The sequence below is a fragment of the Carlito syrichta genome, unplaced genomic scaffold (genome assembly GCF_000164805.1).
Source record: "Carlito syrichta isolate Samal-C Ts95f unplaced genomic scaffold, Tarsius_syrichta-2.0.1 Scaffold163527, whole genome shotgun sequence".
Lineage (NCBI taxonomy): Eukaryota > Metazoa > Chordata > Mammalia > Primates > Tarsiidae > Carlito > Carlito syrichta.
The window spans coordinates 163,189-185,222 of record NW_007107623.1 but is presented as its reverse complement, the minus strand read 5'-3'; the positions used below and the strand labels follow the sequence as shown (position 1 = coordinate 185,222).

The following is a 22,034-nucleotide window of genomic DNA, read 5'->3' as shown; positions in this document are numbered from 1 at the left end:
AGAGGTTTTAGAAGTTTCCCACTATTATTATAGATTTGTCTATTTCTTTACATCATTTTGTCCATTTTTGCTTTTTGTAGTTAGAGACTGATGATGCAGTAAAGTTTCAAATTATTTAACTTTCCTTGCATTTTGACCCTGTCACAGAAAGACTGTCTTTAGCACTAATACTGCCTTTTGCAGTAGTCTATCTTACCTCATGTTATTGGTAACTATACTAGCTTATATATGTTCATTTTTGCCTAGTATAGTTTTTACATCCCTTTACTTTCAGCCCTTTTGTATCTGTCTTTATAGTTTAGATGTGTCATTGATACTCACATGAAAACAGAGTATTTTTTTTTAAATCAATATTTTTTATTATGATTTTGTGGGGTACAGTTAAGGGTTAGGTGTACAATTACATTTCATTCAGGCACCCTGTTGATACGAGGTGTTTCCCCATCCCCAGACAGATATTTGTGACTGTTAATCCCATCCCCCTCCCCCCCATAGTTTCCCAGTACTGTCAGTCATTTTCTTATAGTATTACATTGGATGGAAAACAGAATATTTTAAAGACCTAATTTTTTTCATATTTTGACTGGACCATTTAATTCATAAACAGTTATCATAATTGTTGATATCATTAGATTTATTTTCTATACAATGTCAGAACTCAGATACTAATTATCTATTGCTATGTAACAAACTGGAGCAACAGTTTTTCTGCTTATGATTCTTTTGGTCAGTAGTCTTGCCTGGGCTCGTTGGTGGCATGACAGAGGAAGGATGGTCTATGATTGCCTTGCTCACATGTCTTTGGATTGATGGTGGCTGTCATCTGGCTCACGTGGTCTCTACCAGGCATCTTAGTGTGGTTGCTGTGTTTCCTGAAGGAAATTACAGATATTATCTTATTTTACCCTAAATACTTCCATGTTTTTTAAAAAAAAACAACAAATAAGGATACTTTTAAATGTATCAAGAGTGCCATTTTCATACCTAGCAAAAATAACAATTCTCTAACACAATTTCATGTTACCTAGCTCATGTTCAAATGTCCTGTGATTCATGTATTTGTAATTTTGTCCTTTGTAAGATGCTTAATCAATTATATGCAAGTGCTCATATGTTATGTACATTATATCCACAGAAAATAGAAACTTAAAAGGATGGGATTAAAAAATTGTTAGAAATAGGAATACTAATGTTTTCTTCTTATACCTCCATAGAAACTACTGCTCTTTTACAGGGTTTATTTCTTTTCTATAAACTTTTATTTTGAAATAATTTCAGACTTGTAAAAGTAATAGAAATTCCCATATCCACTTCACTCCCCAAATTACTAACATTTTACTATTTTTACATATACTATACTAACATTTTACTATGTTTACATATACTCTCCCTTTACATGTATATGTATGTGTATGAATGTATACAAATACATATTACTATTATTTTTCAGACATGTTTGAATGTAATTTGCAGAAATAATATTCCTGTACCTCTAAATGTTCCTAAAAACAAGGACATTCTTTTATATACCTGCAGAACAATTTCAAAATCAAGAAATGGATATTGACACAATACTATTATCCAATTTGTAGAATTATTTAAATGAAGTTAATTGTTCCACTAATGTCATTTATAGCAAAAGAAAAAAACTTTTTCTTGTTCCACATCCAATTCAGGATCACATATTATATTTAGTTGTCATATCTCTTTAGGCAGCTTTAATCTAAAAATGTTCCTTAATTATCTTCTTTTTCTTGCATGGCTGTCACATTTTTGAAGACTTCAGGTTTTTTTCCTTTTTAATGTTCTTCAATTTGAGTTCATCTGCTGTTTTGTCATGATTAGATTCAAGTTTTGTAATTTAGTAAAGATACCACAGAAAGAATGTTGTGTCATTCTCATTGCATAATGCATATAAGAAAGTCCTGGAGCTCTTTAATTTAAATTTTTAGTTTGAGGTTTTCAGAGTATGCAGGTAGCATGAATTTGGATTATTTACTTGTGTGAGAAATGTGGATTCACAGGAATGATTTTTTTCCCCCTTCATTTAGCACCAAATTTCAGAACAGGTAATTGTCCTTGCAGTCCCTTAGGGAAAGGATAGGAGCAAATCAACTTTGTTTTGTGGTTTTTTTGGTCCTGGCTTATGGTGTGGTGTGGTTCTCCTATCAATCTCACTAACCATGATCAGGTCCTGGGATTTTCTTCTGCTTTTTCTAGAACTTGGTTAACTTTAAAAACCAATGTTCAGGTCCATCTGCTCTACAGGGTGCCCTCAGAGTATTTACTATGTAGGTGCTAGTTTGGGGTTTAGCATTCCTTACTTTATTCTAGTTATTGATACATGAAATATGTATTTTTAAAATATTTTATTATTTTACTCTATAGCTTTAATTTTCAATTCTGCTGGAAATGGAATTGTAGCACTTCTATAGGTGATTTTATTTAAATCACATAAAGCCCAATAAGGTTGGGTGTTATCTTTATTTTATGCATGAGGAAATGAGGATGTAAACATCTAGAAACCTGCTTAGTTCCACAATTAATAGTGACAGAGCTGATCCAATCTCACGTCTGTCAATCCTAAGTCATATGTTTTCTACCTCAGGCTCTGCCTCCCCCTTGTCATGAAACCTCCAAGACAGCTTGTTTCATCTTAGGATAGCACTGTTAAGGTACTCTTCCTTATTTTGAGAAGAAATCTGTTTCTCAGGAATTTTTACACAGAGGTCAGTGGTTCTTAACTCTGGCTGAATATTAAATTACCTGGAGATTTAAAAGTACAACCTATGCCCAGGTCTTACTCCTTAGATGTAAATGATATAGAGTGGAATCTGTGTGTCTGTATTTACAACATTCATTCATTCACTCCAAGGTGATGATAATGTATAGTTGGATTGAGAATCATTGGTTTAGGGGATTAGTTCTATCATAAGGGTTCATGTGAAACAAGGCTACGTTTTCTTCTGCAGAATAGTTTTTGAAATAATGAAGAATCTTATCATGATCCTTCCTTAAGCTTTCTGTGGTTTAGACATTCCCACTTTCTTCACATTGGACATGTTTTAAAATCTGTCACCTTCCTGATTGCTCTCTTAGGTGTTCTTCAGTTTTCTTTTTTCTTGAAGTGTAGTGCCCAGAAATGAGGGGTGGTCTATCTAGCAAGGAGTAAAGCAGGGCCACCAAGTCTCTCATTCCACATGCTATTATTTTAAGCAGCCCAGGATCACACTCTTTTGCTGTTGAAATAGCATGCTTTTGAATCATATTGAACTCATTGTCCCCCAAACCCCAATATCTAAGCTTTGGAAATGAGGCCACTTTTTAAAAAGTTAGTAGACTTAATTTTTTTTAGAGCAGTTTTCGGTTTGAGGGAATATTCAACAGAAAGTGTAGAGTACCTGTATCTCCCTGCCAAGTGTCCCCTATTATTAACATCTTGCATTAGTGTGGTACATTTGCTATAGTTGATGAGTGAGTATTGATGTATTATTATTAACTAAAGTCCATAGTTTGCATCTGGATTCATTCTTTGTGTTGTATACAGTTCTGTGGGTTTTGACAAATGTATAATGCATTATATTCACCATTACAGTATTATACAGACTAATTTCACCATTCTAAAAATCCTATGTCTCTACTTATTCATCCTGCCCCCCCACCACTACTGTTCTTTTTACTGTCTCTATACTTTTGCCATTTCAAAAATGTCATATTTAATTGGACTCATGCAATATGTAGCTTTTTCATATTGGCTTCTTTCATTAATATGCATTTTAGGTCTCTCCATTGTCTTTTTCATGGTTTGGTAGCCCGTTTCTTCTTAGTGTCGAAGAGTATTCTATTGTCTGATATACTGCAGTTTATGGTAAGAGCATGTATGGTTTTGTAAGAAACTGCCAAGCAGTCTTTTGAATTGGCCACACCATTTTGCATTCTCACTACTAGTAAATGAGAACTCTTGTTCCACATTGTTGTCAGCATTTGCTTTTTTCTGTTTTTTTGGATTTAGCCATCCAAACAGATGTGTAGTATGCTGTCTTTTTGTTTTAATTTGAAGTTTCCTAATGACTTATAATGTTGAGTATATTTCCATATGCGTATTTTGCACCTATAGATCTTTGGTGAGGTGTCTGTTCTGATCTTTGACCTTTTCATTGAGTTGTTTGTTATTGTTGAGTTTTAAGAGTTCTTTGTATATTGTAGATACAAGTCTTTTGAGAGAGATACATATATTTTTTGAAAATATTTTATCTCAGTCTGTGACTTGTCTTTTCATTTTCTTAATAGTATCTTTTGCAGGGTAGAAATTTTAAATTTTGTTGAAGTCCTGCTTATCAATTTTTTTTAATGGATCTTTCTTTTGGTAATGTACCCAAAAATTCATTGCCAAACTCAAGATCACTCAGATTCTCTCCTATGTTATCTTCTGTAAGTCTTATAGTTTTGCATTTTGCCTTTATGTTTATGATCCATTTTGAGTTAGTTTTTGTGAAAGGTGTAAGGTCTTTTTTTTTTTTATCATTAAGCTATTTTTTATCCTTCTTCTTTTAGTGCATTCGGTATTTTCTTTTCAATATCAGAGTCTCAAATATATTATCTCTATTAATGTAATATTTTCAATTATGATCTGCTAGATCTGTCAAAATCTCTTTGAATTTTGGTTCTTTCATTCATGTAGGAAATTAGTAAGTCATGTAGATGCTTGAAAAAAGGGAATCTAAGCCAAAGATATTGCATTTCCAAAGACCTGAGTCAGGAGTGTACTTGGTATGTTTGAGAACTAGCAAGGAGGCAGTGTGGTTGGAGTGGAATGAACAAAGAGAGAATGTGAGAGGATGAGATTGGGGAAGTAAGAAGTAAGGAAGTAAGAATGGTTGACTTTGTGTCATTTATGTATCTAGAAGGGTCCCTTTCATCTCCATTCTTGATAGAGTAATGTATAGGACAGGGTCCCCAACCCCCAGGTCACAGACTGGTACCCATACGTGACCTGTTAGGAATTGGGCCGCTCAGCAGGAGGTGAGTAGCAGGCAAGCGAGTGAAGCTTCATCTGTATTTACAGCTGCTCCCCATTGCTTGCATTATTGTCTTAGTTCAGATCAGTACTGACCAAATTGGCACTGAAAATTTTGCTTCCATTTCCAACATCCTATCTTTGTGAAGCAGAGCTTTCTGCAGTGATAGCAACCAAAACAAGTTTACAGAGTAGACTAGATATAAGTAACACACTTTGGGTGTCACTGTTTCTTATCACTCCCAGATAGGTCTGTCTAGTAGCAGGAAGACAAATTTAGGGCTCTCAATGATTTTGCATTATGGTGAGTTGTATAATTATTTCATTATGTATTACAATGTAATAATAATATAAATGAGTTACACAATCAATGTAATGCACTTGAATCTTCCCAAAACCATCTCCTCTCCCTGTCCGTGGAAAAATTGTCTTCCATGAATTAAACTGGTCCCTGATGCCAAAAAAGTTGGGGACTGCTGGTATAAGGAGAGGCTGAAGGGAGAGCACTAATGAAATGTCCCCAGGAATCTTCCGGCAACTTGGCATCATTTTGTAGAACATCTCACTTTGGACATAGACATTCACTTGATAATTCATCCATTCAATTGTATTTTAGCATATTGTTTCCACATTGCTTCACCTTGTCCACAGGGATATTATTAAATAACTTGCCAGGAGTCTTGTTGAAGACCAGATACTATGCATCTGTCTGATTTCCAAGGTCTACTGATATAGGGATCTGTATCAATAGAAGGAAATGAAGGAAGTCTGAAATGACTTGGTCTTAGTGAGAACCCAGGCTGACTCCTATGCTTACCTATTTCTGAGTGTTCACAAACCATCCTTTTAATTAGGATGGACATATATTCTCTTTTTAAAAAATTAAATATTTCCCAATGTGCAACTATAACGCCAGTTATTTTATTTTTAGAATAAGAGTAGAGCATTATAACATTAGATAGTGGTATTTAAGGGAGACTTCCTTTTTTCTCTGTTAACTGAATTAATGTCACATATTAGGATTTATTGACTCAGGTGCTGGGGTCTTTTCCCATACCAACTGAGTGGTCAGCAATTCAATTCAATTTTAACACCAACTCCTGGGGTTAGTGTAGACTCCATGGTTTAGGGACTCAAAACTGCCCTCACCTCAGGCACCAGTCCCAAGTCCCAGGGGAATTAGTCACCTGTTCTGATCAACCAGCTATAAATTGAGGCTTCTCACAGCTCCCTCCTCAGGTGTGATAATTTGCTAGAATGACTCAAACTCAAGAAAACAACAATAAACTGTCTTTTGTTTGCTGGTTTATTATAAAGAATACAACTCAGGAACAGTCAAATAGAAAGATGCACAGGACAAGGTACGAAGGCAGAGGGGCTGGCACCCTTTGACACCTCAGTGTGTTCACTTCCAACCTGGAAGCTTCCCAAACTCTATTGCCTTGGGAGTTTTATGGAAGCTCTGTTAAGTCTGCATGGTTGATGAAATCATTGGCCCTTGGTGAGTGAACTCAGTCTCAAGTCCCTCACTTCTCCCTGGAGGTCAAGGGGTGGGGCTAAAAGTTTCAGCCCTCTCATCACCTTGCTGGACTTTCTAGCAACAAGCCACCATCTTGAAGCTATCCAGGGGCCTGCCAAGAGTTACCTCATTAGAGCAAACTCAGGTATAGGTTGAGAGGGGCTTGCCATGAATAACAAAAGACATTTCCCTCACTAAGGAAATTCCAGGGGTTTTAGGAACTCTGCTCCAGAAACCAAGGACAAAGACCAAATATATTTTTTATTGTATCATAGGTTCTTTAGCCCATCTGAAATCCAGATACTTAATTTTTGTCTATGACCAGGCATGGTGGCTCACATCTGTAATCCCAGCACTTTGGGAGACAGAGGTGAGAGGATTTCCTGATCCCAGGGCTTTGACACAATCCTGGCAACTTGCTGAGACCTCATTTCTACAATAAAAATAAACAGTAAATACAATAAATTAGTTGGGCATGGTGACACATGCCTGTACTTCCAGCTTCTTGGAAGACTGAGGCAGAAGGATCACCTGAGTCCTGCAGTTTGAGGGTGTGGTGAGCATGAGCATGCCACTGCACTCCATTCTGGGCAACAGAGTGAGACTCCAACCCCTCCCCCCTGCAAATAAAGACTGTCTAGTAGTGTGTCTAGTATAGTGTCAATTGGCGGGAATGTTCCTAATTTAGTATTTGTTGCATTATGTCTATTAAAATTGAGTGCTTGGTTTTAAAGGTGTCCACATCACTGGTGGCTTAAATGGTTTATTTAAGTCTATCTGTGTCTGAGATCAACTGGTATCAATAACAATTGTAAGGCTTAGGTGCTGTTTTGTGGCTACTTTGAATCATACCTGTATTTCTTTATATACAGTCATAGCAAAACAATAGTAACCTCCTTGTATTCAGTACAGCACCAGTTATGAACAGTGACCTTGCTATTTGCTCTACCTACTGCTTTATAACAATATTATAAGGAAGTTCTTATTACTCCCTTCCCCAACATGCATAATTTCACTGATAAGGAAATGAAGATCCAGAGAGTTTAAGACCACTCAGCTAAAACGTAGCAGAGTTGAGACTTAATGGAGGTCTCTTGGGCTCCCAAATCTGCATTCTTTTAATTCCATCTGCTTCTTCCATCTGCATGGACACTTTACTTCCTGCTTTTGAATGAAATCATTAGGGAAGTGATATAATGGAATCTACACTGAGGCCTTTGACTAGCTATCTGTACAACTGAGGCAAATTAATGGGTTAGAATTTTATTTTTAAGTAAGGAGCTGGCTAGATGGTTTCTGAGGTCTCTTGCTATTCAAGTATAATGCTGTAAAAACTATGCATAGCTACTTTGATAGCTGTTTGCTTTTTCATGTCTATCACTTATGTAAAATTTAAGCAGAGAGTCAATATAAAACTTTAAAGAAAATATCCCACTTTTTTTTACCCTTAACCTTGGGATGATAAATTTACCTAAGACTTCCTTTGTATTTCAGACAGATTATGAAGGACAAGCCAAGAAACTCCTAGAATTGATGGAAAGCACAGATGTGATCATTGTTGCTGGAGGACTTGGGACACTGCAGGAGGTATGACTGTTTTTCTCTTTGAAGCCAGTTTGTAGGTGAAAAAAATGTAAATTAGATCTTAAAGGAATAGTATAAAGTGGTTATGATTTAAGGAAATTATTTTCTTGTAATTCATTATTTTAAGATTGTTCCTCTCTGAAATTATTATAGCTTTAAATTTTTCTCATGCACTTTTATTTCATTACTATTTGTGAACACTCTACCCAGCATATAGAAGAATTTTTGTATTATTTGGTTTAAGTCTGATAACATTGAATAAAGCAGGAGACAAAATGGTGGTGGGTAGGATAAGTTTGTTATATTTTGAAAACTCATGAAGTAGCTCTGTTCATAATGGAATATTCATTTCAATTATGAGGAATGTTTCTTATAAATGAACTTGAATAAAGATTCATTTTAAGATAATGCATCTATCCATCCTTAAATCATTTCTATCATACATAATATTATTTCTTAATACTACATTTATAGGAAGAGGTATATGTTCAGATATATGCATCTGCCTTTGTTTTAATATCACACATCCTCAGTGAGATAACACTGTGTACCTATTATAATGGCTAAAATTTCAGTATGCTATTGCAAACTGAACGGTGAGAATGTAAAATGGTATAGCCACTTTGGAATAGTTGGTTGGTTTCTTACAAAATTGAACATACTCTTACCTATGATCTAACAGTCATGCTTCTTAGTATTCACCCAAAGGAGTTGAAACTTATGTCCAGACAAAAGCCTGCATATGAGTGTTGACAGCAGCTTTATTCATTATGGCCAAAACTCAGGAGCAGCCAAGATGTCCTTTAATAGGTGAATGAATAAATAAATAAAGTGAGGTACACCCTGACACTTTATTATTTAGCACTAAAAAGAAATGAACTATCAAGCCACAAAAAGGCATGGAGAAAACTTAGATGCATATTACTAAGTGAAAGAGGCTAATTTGAAAAGAGTACATACTGTAGGATTCCAACCATTTGACATCTGGAAAAGGCAAAACTGTGGAGACAGTGAAAAGATCAGTGGTTGTCAGAGGCTGTGGAAGGGAGGGATGAATAGACAGAATGCAGAGGATTTTTAGGGCATTGAAACTCCTTTGTATGATACTTTAAAGGTCGATACGTGTCATTGTGGAAACACATGGAATGAACCCTAATGTGAACTATGGACTTAAGGTGATGATAATAATGTGTCAGTGTAGGTTCATTGGTTGTAACAAATGAATCACTTTGGTGAAGGATGTTGATAATGGGAGAGGGTATACATGTGTTGGAGAATGGGGCTTATGGGAAATCTCTGTACCTTCTTGTTAATTTTGCTGGAACTAAAACTGCTTTAAAAAAAATAAAGTTTATTAATTACAAAAAAGTACATGCCGTTAATGCTTACTTTGGTCCAATAAGAAAAGTAAGTTTTATGCCCTGCAAGTGCACTTCTTTTTCATGCATCAGACTAGTGTATAGTAAGTCCCCTACATATAAATAAGTCCCGTTCTGAGAGCATCCCTAAGTGCAATTTGTTCGTATGTCCAACAAAGTTAGCCTAGGTACCCAACTCACTCAATCAGTTATATAGTATTGTACTGTAACAGGATTATAATACTTTTCACACAAATAATACATAAAAAACAAACAAAAAATAAAACAACTTTAATCTTACAGTGCAGTACCTTGGAAAGTACAGTAGTACAGTACAGTACAACAGCTGTCATACAGGGACTGGCATCGAGTGAACAGGCAAGAAGAGTTACTGACTGGAGAAGGAAGAGGAGGTGGGAGATGGTAGAACTGAAGGATCATCACCAATAGGAGACAGAGGGCAAGCTGCAATTTCACTCACGCCTGACATTGATGGCACAGGTTCTAGTTCCTTGCTGGATTCAATTCTATCTAACCTCTTAAAAAAACATTTCAGTCATGTTTGGGTAGCATTGTACTATACTAGTGTCCTCTTATACAGTAAAGTACACAAAAGTACAACCACTTTTAGAGGATGCATACACATGACAATATATGCTAGACATGTGAGCTAACAAGTGAAAATTTGCAATATGAAGGTTTGTATGTAGGGGACTTACTGTATTCATTACATATTGGAAACCCTTTAAGAGTACAGTGCAGGTGATCCTGCCCACTACTCAATTATTTGATTCTGTATAGTTTAATTCACATCCATATCTTATTTCTGATTGCCTGTTGTCTCCATTTGGTGGTTTCATCAGCGTTCAGGGATCAGAAGCTAGCAGCAGACAGGGTACTCTCCTATGTTTGACTTAACAATTATGTGAGCCTTAGTAAGCTTCTTTTAAAAAGGCTGTGCTAATGATCTTGTAATTGTTTTTATGGCTTTTTAATGAAGTGTGACAAATATTGATAGCATGCCTACAAAGAATGAAGTAGACTTCTTGACAGCCCCATTTAATTCTGAAGTTCAGTGAGGCAGAAGAGGAAGGAAGGAGATTTGGGTCAGGCTTTATTTTACAAAATGTTTTTAAAGAAAGCTATCAAATTGTGTATTTGGTATAATCAGTCACATAAAAATATACATTGATTAAAAAAATTTGAGGAAAATATATCAAAATGTAAATGTGATTAATATTGGTTATCCAGCATTATAGAATTATGAGAAATCATTTTTCTTTAGATATTTTTCATAGTTTTTGCAAGAATAATATCCTGTCTTCATATTCATCAATAAGAACCATTTATTGAGTGCGTACGTCTGAGTGTAGCAAAGTGGTTTTTTCTTGTACATGTACTTTATTTATTTATTTATTTATTTTTTTCATTTTTTTTTTTGAGTTGGAGTCTCACTCGGTCGCCCAGACTGGAGTGCAGTGGCCGCTCCCGGCCACCGCAGCCTCCACCTGCTGGGCTCTGGCGATCCTTCCATCTCAGCCTTCCGAGTAGCCGAAATTACAGGCATGCGCTACCACGCCCGGCTGATTTTTTGATTTATTGTAGAGATGAGGTCTCGCTGCCCAGGCGGGTCTCGAACCCGCGGGCTCAGGCAATTCACTCACCTCAGCCTCCCAAAGACGTGGGATTACAGGCTGAGCCACCGAGCCCGGCTGTACATATATTTTATAATAATAAACTAGGGTCTTTTGTATAATTGATGTATACATCATATTTATGCCAATTTTATAGAACTTAAAACATATTTTTACTAGTATAATGAGGAGTTTTAAGATTATTTTATCTTAACCCTTATTGTATTAGTGATCCTAGGTCAAAAATAAAATCTAATTTATGTTTCATTATATTGGAGAATACTGTGTGTTTTAAGATCCAGTAAATCTTTTAACAGAGTTTCTAGGAAGAAAATAGGAATAAGAATATAGTCCATGAAAATTATATCAAATTATTTTATGATTAAGGAAATGCATGTTTATAATAATTTTTTTAACATTTATAGGTTGTTACTGGAGTTCTTCGAAGAACAGATGAGGTGAGCTGTAAAAGAAAGATTAATTGCATGTTAACTTTACTTTTCTGTTCCTTTTCTTGCTCTTTATTTTGTTTTTTAAAATGGGCACAAATTGTACTTCTTTGGATTTAAAAAAGTAAATTCTGCTGCCTATGTCATAGAACACTTTTATCAACCCATGGTGGACTTTTCTGCTTTGGTAATCAAGGATATCAATAGCTTTGACCAACAGTTAGTTTAAATATCCAATTTACGTATGGCATCTTTTCTTCAAATAATTCCTTCATGAATAAATTGTGGCATCTTAATATAGTGGGAGTCATACAGCAATTAAAATGAATGAACTAGATCTATAAGTATCCACATCCACTTTTAAATCTCAAAAATATTGAATAAAAAAGGCAGGTTACCAAAGTATGTTATGCATTTCTACAAAGTTTTAAAATTTGAAAAATACTATCTCTTGTTAATGGATACTTAAATATGTAATAAAAGAATAATAATGTGAATGGAAAGGCATCTTACCAGCCTTAGAATAATGATTTCCTCTGGGAAGAGAGAAGAGAATAGGATTAGAAGGAACTTCAATTGTATCTGTATTTTATTTCTTAAAACATCTGAAGCAAAATGGCAGATGTTAACATTTGTTAAATCTGGATTGTGGGCACATGGGTGTTTGAAACAATATCTTATGCATGCTTCTACAATAGCTTAAGATGTTTCATAAATAACAATAAAAAAGAAGATTTATCTTATTCCCTTTGGTGATAGTAAATATTACTCAAAATAGTCTTTAGGAATCTTATACTATCTATTATATTTGTGGCATTTAATTAAATCAACTGCTATGCCATTACCTTCTGTGAATTGAACTTGCTTATTGTCTTTGCCTTATTTGTGTTTGGGATAGTTTGTAAAGCACCTTCGCTTGTCATCGGTCACTGTACAAATGGTAGATATTTTTAGTTGGATTTTATCTGCAACTTTTTAAAATAGTATGGCAACATATTACAGTCTCTGTTGCACTACTGCATTGATCTGGTCTCTTTAAGACCCTCGTTATCTTAACATTTCCTTCAAACAATTGTCATTAATGAGTACTCAAATATTTCTTCCAAATTCTAAGTCATTTTGTTTTCCTTGCCTGCCTTGTTTGAGAAACTGCTCACCTAGCTTTATTTGATTACTGGTCTAGGGATGTGGGAAAGGAGACGGGGAGACAGGTACAGTTGCTTTGTCATAGTGGACACACTTGTGCCTCTCCATTAAGCTGGATTTTCTGACCATAACAATAAAACTTTCCTTTTTTTTCCCCCCCAGGCTACCTTCAGTAAGATTCCCATTGGATTTATCCCACTGGGACAGACCAGTAGTTTGAGTCATGCCCTCTTTGCCGAAAGTGGAAGCAAAGTCCAGTAGGTTGTCAATGTGGTGTACTAGCATTTGTGGGTGAGCAAGCCTGGGAATGAAAATTTACATGTATGATATAATTTTTTTTTTTTTTAGTTTTGATAGCCTGAAACTGCAAATAATTAAGAGGAGGACCTAGTCTAGAGTTCAACCTTTTAGTTCTTTGGGAAGTTTTCCAGTTGGGTTGTGGGACTCCGATAGTTTAATAATAAGTCCCCAGGTCAGGTATGGAGGTAAATATGTGATGGCCATTTGCCAGCTGTGAAGACCCAGACTGTTTCTGTGCTTTTACATTGTAAGAATCTTTAGTGAATATGCATTTGCTCTGATTATTTGTTTGCTTTAAGTATGTGTGATGACAGCAAATCCCTTGTGAAGATTGATCCTGTAGCGTTGGCTTTATTATCTTGATAGTATAAATAGCTAAAACAACTAAATATAGTCACATCCTTTTGGGAGTGCCTTTAAGTGATGGGCAGCTGTGGATAAAGTAGACAGAGGAAGCAGTGCAAATAAAATGGCTGTGAGTCTAACAATGGCTTCAGGAGCCAAGAAAATTGTTGTTGTTATTGTTCTTTTTTCTTGAAAGCATTATGTAAACAAAGCTCTACACTTTCAAGAAGATAGGAATCTTGAGTTTGAGTCCTGGTTTTGACAGAGATTAATAATATCATCTTGAACAAATGGTTGTCAGGAAGACATAAATAAATGGAGAGATATCTGAGAGATCAGTTGCTTGATCTTTAATGTATGCTTTGTGACACATTGGAAGAAGTCAGTGAATAAATGAATTATAATTTTCTCATGACGTTTCTGGTTGTAACCTTCTAGAATAAGTAATAGTAATAATACTCAAGTGATTTTCTGTTTTGGTTAAGGATTTTTTTTTTTCCTTTGTAATTCTTTGATTAGGCTGGTTTGTGGATTTAGTTTTGCTGTTTTAATTTTAGGTGTCAACTCTTTTGTTTTTTAACTATTCTTTCTTTTATTTTTTTACGAGAGCCTTGGGCCTTATGTCAAAACACTGGGCATGACATAGATACAAATATCAGACTTTCATTCAAACTTTTGTCATGCTTCAAACCTTAACATAATGGGGATTATTCAACTATTCACTAGCCATCCTGAGTCCTAACAACAGAAGAGGCCATTTCAATTGGTCCTATTTTTTATTTGCAGTTTAAAATTTCTAAGGGGCAGTAGATAGTCATGTTGAATTGCTCATGTTTTTGCTTCTCTGAGATAAATCCTATCTGGTTTAGGACTTGGTTACATTAGAGAGCTTGTCTTTCCCTTGTGTCAGTATAGATTATTTGAATTGCTTTAGCCAATATTCCAAATGGCATATGCCAGTGATCTAGGGGTAAATTGTTTCCCTTGGAGAACTCCTTGCCTGTCCAAAAGCTAATTTACACAGAGTGTGTCAACCCTCAGGGTTTGAGTCTTCAGTTTTGGGGGAGCTGATTTTCTACTGTAGTTAAGCTACATTGTTGCTACTCCTATTTATGACTTAAAAATTTATGAAACTTAATTTGTAAGCCTGCCCCAGGGCTCTTAGATAATCAAGTAAGTCTGTCCTGGGTTCAGAATTTTGTAGGCCTCTTAACATGGCAGATGCCTAAGGCTATTTAAAAAGAACAAGGCTTTGCTTTTTGCACTGCTGTCAAGATTTGTTGTACCGTGATTACTACAAAAGGAAAAAGAGTCTTGAATTTGGAATGTTGCAGGTAAATAATCCTAAATGTGCTGTTCTATGCTGCAGTGCCACTTTATTTAGAGCTTTCAGTTACTGACTGGAGAATGATGAATTTAAGGTTGTATTTCAGCTGTTTTCTGTCAAGCAATTTAGAAAAAAAATTATTATAAAAAGTTTTTTTTGAGTTGCAACAATTTTTTATTTAAGGTCAGTCTCTCAAAGACACTTATTAAACCTCTCAATGTACTAAGTAGTGTTCAGAGTAAGTATAGTGCTTTTGAATTATTTTTAATACATTCCTTCAGAACTAATATATTCATACCAAATTAATGTAAACTTATGAGTGTGCTACTTACTTTCTCCTAAATGAATCTCATATTCTAAACTGCTACCTACTTCTCAGTTAGTATCTGTATTAGAAGGAAAAAATGGAATAAAAATAAGTTGATAGAGATATTATGAGAAAGTACAATTTTTCAACTTGCTTACTAGGGAACCCAGAATTTAATCTAAACATTTGAGTTAATATTTACATTTTTAAGATTTTAAAGTATCTTAAGTTATATATAACTTTGTTAAAAACACTGGTTTAGGTGGGTATGTTTTTGTTTTGTTTTGTTTTTGAGTTGGGGTCTTAATCAACCCAGACTGGAGTGCAGTGGCACAATCATGGTTCACCACAGCCTCAGTCTCCTGGGTTCAGGTGATCTTCCTGCCTCAGTCCCCAAAGGAGCTTGGACCACAGGTGTGTACCACAACTCTCGGCTAATTTTTTAATTTTTTTGTAGAGATAAGGTCTCGCTGTGTTGCCCAGGCTGGTCTTGAACTACTTGACTCAAGCAATCTTCTTGCCTCCACCTCCAAAAGTGCTGTGATTACAGGTGTGAGCCACCACATCTGGCCTTGAATATGATTTTTGACTTAAGTGTTTACATTTTAAGCCTGATCACACTAATGGGGAGATCTGTAGAGCACCCATATTTTAGATGTGGAATTTTTCTTTAGGAATCTAAAACAACTATGATTAATTTGCTAAGGGACTCTAATGGATAAAGTAGACAGCGTACAAGAACAAATGGGCAATGTAAGTGGAGAGTTGAAAATGATAAGAAAGAACCAAAAAGAAATGCTAGAGGTAAAAAACACTAGCAGAAATGGAGAATACTGAAAGAAGTTAGAAGACAGAAAGACTTTACCTATAGAAGAACAAAGATAAAGAATTACGTCTGACTTCTCAGAAACCATAAAGGCAAGAAGAGAGTGAAGTGGAATATTTGAAGCATTGAGAGGAAAAAAATACCACCCTAGAACTCTGTACACTATAAATTTCCAAAGGGAAGGAGAAATAGACTTTTTCAGACAAAACTGAGGGAATTTATTGCCAGTAGTCATGGCTTGCAGAACATGTTAAAGGAGAAAAATGGTAGAGGTCAGAAATTTGACTGCACATAAAGAAAGGAAGACCACCAAAGGAGGAGTAAGTGAGGGTAAAATAAAAACTTTTATTTTCCTTAATTGAGCTAACAGATAACAGTTTGTTTAAAATGGCAATACAGAGCCGGGCTCGGTGGCTCAGCCTGTAATCCCATGCCTTTGGGAGGCTGAGGTGAGTGGATTGCCTGAGCCCGCGGGTTCGAGACTCACCTGGGCAGCAGGACCTCATCTCTACAATAAATCAAAAAATCAGCCGGGCGTGGTAGCGCATGCCTGTAATTCCGGCTACTTGGAAGGCTGAGGTGGAAGGATTGCCGGAGCCTGGCAGGTCGAGGCTGCGGTGGCCGGGAGTGGCCACTGCACTCCAGTCTGGGTGACAGAGTGAGATTCCAACTCAAAAAAAATAAAAAAATAAAAATAAATAAAATAAAATGGCAATAACAATGTATTCGATTATGTGTTCTTATGTGCATATGATATAGTATTTGCTCATACATGAGTGATGTGAATGATATCAGTGATACAAGGAAGAAATTAGGATTATTTTTTTATAAGCTACACTATCTGTGAAGTAGTGTGGAATTACTTGAAAGTGGACTTGGATTAGTTGTGCTTACATGTTACAAACTCTAGGGCAACCAATAATAAAAGAAAAAGATTATAACTGATATACTAAGATAAGAGAGAAAATGGAATCATATAAAATTTATAATTACAGAAGGCAAAAAAGAATAGAAGACAAATCAGGAATAAAGAACAAGGGCCACAAACAGAATTCAGTAACACATATGGTAAATATTAATCTAACTGCTTCAATAATCCCTTTGATCATCAGTGGTCTAAATGTACCAATTTAAAAAGATTGTCAACCGGGTTTAGTGGCTCAGCCTGTAATCCTGCGCTTTTGGGAGGCTGAGGTGAGTGGATTGCCTGAGCCCGTGGGTTCGAGACCCGCCAGGGCAATTTGGCAAGACCTCATCTCTACAATAAATAAAAATGAGCCAGGTGTGGTAGCACACACCTGTAATTCCGGCCACTTGGAAGGCTGAGGTGGAAGGATCGCTGGAGCCCAGCAGGTCGAGGCTGCAGTGGCCAGGAGTGGCCACTGCACTCCAGTCTGGGTGACAGAGTGAGACTCCAACTCAAAAAAAAAAAAAGATTGTCAGAGTGGATCAAAAACAAGACCAACTATACGTTGTCTGTAAGAAACTCACTTTTAAGTATAAGGACACAGATTAAAAGTAAATGAATGAAGAAAAATCAAAAGATAGCTAATAAAAAGAAACCAGAAGTAGCTATCTTAATTTCAGATAGCAGATTTCAAAACAAGGGAAGTTATCAGGGATAAAGAAGGGCAGTATAAGTCGGACACGGTGTCTCTCTCCTATAATCCCAGTACTTTGGGAGCTTGAGGCAAGTGGATCGTTTGAGCTCAAGGAGTCTGAGACCAGCCTGGGCAATATAGTGAGACCTCATCTCTCCAAAAGTAAAAAAATTAACTGAGCGTGGTGATGCTTGCTTGCAGTTCTAGCTACTTGGGAGGCTGAGGTTGGAGAATTACTGGAGCCCAGGAGTTTGAGGCTGCGGTGAGTTGTGACTGTGCCACTGCACTGCAGTCTGAGTGACCGGGTGAGACCTCAACTCAAAAAAACGAAAAAACAAAAAAACAAACATTGCATAATGTTAAAGAGGTTGTTATCTAAGAGGACATGACAATCCTTAACTTGTATGTGCCTCATAACACAGTGTCAAACTATCTGAGGCAAAAACTAATACAACTGCATGAAGAAACAGATGAATTCACTATCACAGTTGCATATTTCAAGACCCCTCTACCAGTAATGGACAGATCCAGCAGGCAGAAAATCAGTGAGGACACAGTTGAACTCAGCAACGCTACCAGTCAACTGAATACAATTGACACCTATAGACTACTTCAACAACAGCAGAATGCACGTTCTTCTCAAGTTCACATGGAATGTTCACCAAGATAGACCAAATTCTAGGCCATAAACACACCTTAACACATTTAAAAGAATAGACATCATGCAGTGTCTTTTCTCAGACGGCAATGGAATTAAACTAGAAATCAATAAGAAAAAGATAAATGGAAAAACTGCCAAATTCATGGAGTTTATATAGAAATCTCAAGAGAAATTTTAATTTTGTACTAAGTAAAAATGAAAACACAACTTATCAAAAGTTGTGGGATGCAGCAAGAGTACTGCTTAGAGGGAAATCAATCGTATTAAATGCACGTGTTAGAAAAGTAGAAAGATCAATAAAGTTTCTGCCTTAAGAAACAAGAAAAAGAAGAGCAAGTTAAATCCAAAGTAAGCAGAAGAAAGAAAGAAAGAAAGACAGTTGTTCCCCAGAATCCATGGACTTCCTATGGATATGAAAATCTGCAGATTCTCAAGTCCTTGTAGAAGAGTACCACATATTCTCACTCATAAGCAGACCCTGAACATTATCATAGTACTATAAGAAAGGGATTGTCAGTAATGGGACACTGCCAGGAGAGGGAGTAGGGGAGGGGGCACATAACATCTATAAGGGTACCTGAAACCAAACCAGGCAAAGTGGGTACAAAAGGAAGGCCTAAACTTCACCTGTATGATGACTACTTATGTACCTAATTCTGAATTGTACCCCACATCTTTAAAATAAAATTTTTTAAAAAATGGTACAGTATTTGCATAGGACCTATGTACATCTTCCCATATATTTTCAATCATCTCTAGATTACTTATAATACCTAATATAAGACAAATGCTATGTAGATAGTTGTTATACTGTATTATTTATAGAATAATGACAAGGCAAAAATCTACATGTTCAGTACAGATGCAATTAAAAAAAAATTCAATCCTTGGCTGATGGAATCTGCGGGTATGGAACTCACTGATACGAAGACCGGACTGCAATAAGAATTAGAGCAGAAATCAATGAAATTGAAAACAGAAAATCAACAGAGAAAATCAATAAAATCAAAAGCTGGTTCTTTGAAAAGATTGATAAAATCAATAACGCTCTAACTGGGCTAAGAAAAAAATAGGATACAAATTACTAACATTAGAAATGAAAGAGAGCACATCACTATAAGGACCATCACTATTACTGCTATAGACATTAAGAGGATAATAAACGAATTGTATGAACAACTTGGTGCTTACAGATTTGATAACCTAAATTAAATAGACCAATTCCTTGAAAGACACAATTTGCTAAAACTCACACAAGAAGAAATTGTAGACGAATGAATTAGTAAACCAGTGCATCCAGACAATGGAATGTTATCCAGCAATATAAAGACATGAGCTATCAAGTCATGAAAAGACATGGGAAAAGTTTAAATGCATATTGCTAAGTGAAAGAAGCCAATCTGAAAAGACTACTTAATATGTTATTTCAATTATATAACATGGAAAAGGCAAAACTTTTGCATAGACAATAAAAAGAACAGTGGTTGCCAGGTTAAGAGAGAGGGTATGAAAAGCTGTAGCTCAGAGGATTTTTAGGGCAGTAGAAATACTCTATGATATTATAATGGTGGATGCATGTCATTATACATTTGTCTAAACCCATAGAATGTGCAACACAAAAGGTGAACCCTCATGTAAACTGTGAACTTTGTGCGGTAATGATGTGTCAACGTAGGTTCATTAGTTTTAACAAATGGACCATGCTGGTGGGGGATACTGACGAAGGGAAGACGATGCATGTGTTAGGGATTAAGGGTATTTGGGAAACCTCTGTACCTTCCTGTCAGTTTTGCTGTGAACCTAAAACTGCTCTAAGAAATAAAGTCTTAAAAAAAATCAAGGACCTTCTGTGTCTACTCTTTCTCATTATTTATCCTAATTATGTACTGACCCTTGTACTCAACCATTGAAATGTATTTATTTGGAGCAATTTGAGTATCAATAAGGCTAATAACTGTATATATTGAAATATATCAAATGTATATTTAAATTGCTGAATGAGGTCATAGTGATACTAGAAAATCAAAATGAAAAACTGGTCACTTTTGGATGATACTAGAGAATTCATGTATTATTTTGAAAACTAACTTTTAAAAAGTGTAAAAATCAAGCATTTATCCTGACTTTCTCATATCACCTATATTTCAGGGTATCTAAATCGTTAATGAGGGAAAGTTTCTCTCTGTAGACCAGATAATAAGTTAGAAGGAATAATATAATTAAAAGATCACCAACCTGCAAGTTAATAAATGAAGGCAATGATTATCAATGGTTGGCACCATCACAAAAGGAGAGATGAGCAGACATTATTATGTACCTCCTGATGGAACTATACACTACATACACATCTATGATGTATTTTTCCAAACACTTAATCTGGTACAGATTTTCTATTCTAGATCAGATTTGCAGAAAACACAGGGAATGGAGATGCATGTTAACACCATAGGGACATAGTAAAACCCAAACCTTCAGAAATTCAGTAAGATAAACAATCCATTTCTTCAAGTAGGGAATAAGAAAAACTGAAGGAATGTATAGATTAGACGAGACTTGAAAAGTTGCATCTTATTTGGATCCTGATTTGAATAAAATAATTAAAAAATAGTTAATCGAGGGAGTTTGAACATTGACTAAATGTATGTTGGTGGTGTAAAGATATTTAGAGTTTGCTTTAATTGATACAGGGAAGAGGGCAATGGGTGGGGGATACAAAAGGTAGTAAGATTGGCTATGAGTTGATAATTGTTGAGGAATGTATAAGAGTTCATAGTATAATTCTCTGTACTTTTTTATATGCTTAACATTTGATAGAATAAAATAATGCATTCAGCAAATATCAAATGCATATTACATGCCATGCACTACTGGTAGGTTTTATATTGGTTAATAAGCAGATGTAAATTATCACTAACCTGGTGGAACTTTCAGTCTCCAGAGGAGACAGATAGTAAACTAAATAAAGAAATATATATATATATTATGAATTGTGATGTCTACTGTGAAGGGTAATGAGTACAGTTCAGTAATAGAGATGACCTACTTCTAGGCTTCTCTGCAGCAATGATACTTCAGTCCAGATCTTAAGGATAAAAATATTTAGCCATGCTCAGAGACCACAGACAGATTCCAGGAAAGGTTAACAGGTGATGCGAGGAAGGGCTTGATGTGGGTCTGCTTGTTCTCTCTGCTCCAAGCACTAATATCTTATTGTTTAGCCATTTGTTGATTTAGTATTTCTTTTGTTGACTATCTGTTGTATATTATGTGTGTCTAACCTTGGATCTAATAAAGCACAAACTCTAGAACTGCTCCTAAGCCTGGCATAGCTTCATGTGCCCTGCATGGATGTCATTGATAATACTTTTTTTTTTTAACCTATAGACTTTTCAAATAACTATCAGAATGTAGATTAAAAACAGCCTTGTGTCTTTGAACAAACCTATCAGCAATTAAAATGAAGTGCATCCTAGTACTGGAAGATAAGAGACATATATCTTGGGTTCTGAATTATATTTTGCTAAAATAACTACAACAAATCTTGTTTCTTAGTTACTCTTCTGACTGTTAGAGTAAAAAATATAGTTTTTTTTTTTGAAGTGCCTGAATTTCTTACAATGAATTAAAAATGTTATATTATTTAAGTATCATATTTTCTAAGAGTAATTACGAGTCAGGCACTATTAGAGAATCAATAAATGTTAAATAAATAAATGATTGGCGCCTTGCATAAACTTCTCCTTGCTAAAGCTTTCTCTTTGGGTCCATATCAGAGCGTTCTACTATATTTGTTTCAGTAATTATTTTGCACTCCTATGTTTTTCTTTCTTGGATTATTTTTTGAAAGACTGCGTCTTCTTCTTGACTCAGCTATTAGTACTCTGGGCAGGAGTACGTGTGTGTGTGTGTGTGTGTGTGTGTGTGTGTGTGTGTGTGTGTGTGTGTGTGTGGTGGGGGAGT

General features: G+C 35.6%; 1 protein-coding gene across 2 annotated transcripts in view; it reads left to right on the top strand.

Moving 5' to 3' along the window:
• Positions 1-22,034, top strand: part of AGK (acylglycerol kinase) — a 104,414-nt gene that overhangs the window by 41,015 nt on the left and 41,365 nt on the right. For both annotated transcript variants that reach the window (XM_021709125.1, XM_008051100.2), the window contains exons 6-8: positions 8,031-8,123; positions 11,538-11,570; positions 12,870-12,964. In XM_021709125.1, coding sequence (XP_021564800.1) covers positions 8,031-8,123; positions 11,538-11,570; positions 12,870-12,964 — 221 coding nt within the window. The remainder of the gene's footprint in view (positions 1-8,030; positions 8,124-11,537; positions 11,571-12,869; positions 12,965-22,034) is intronic.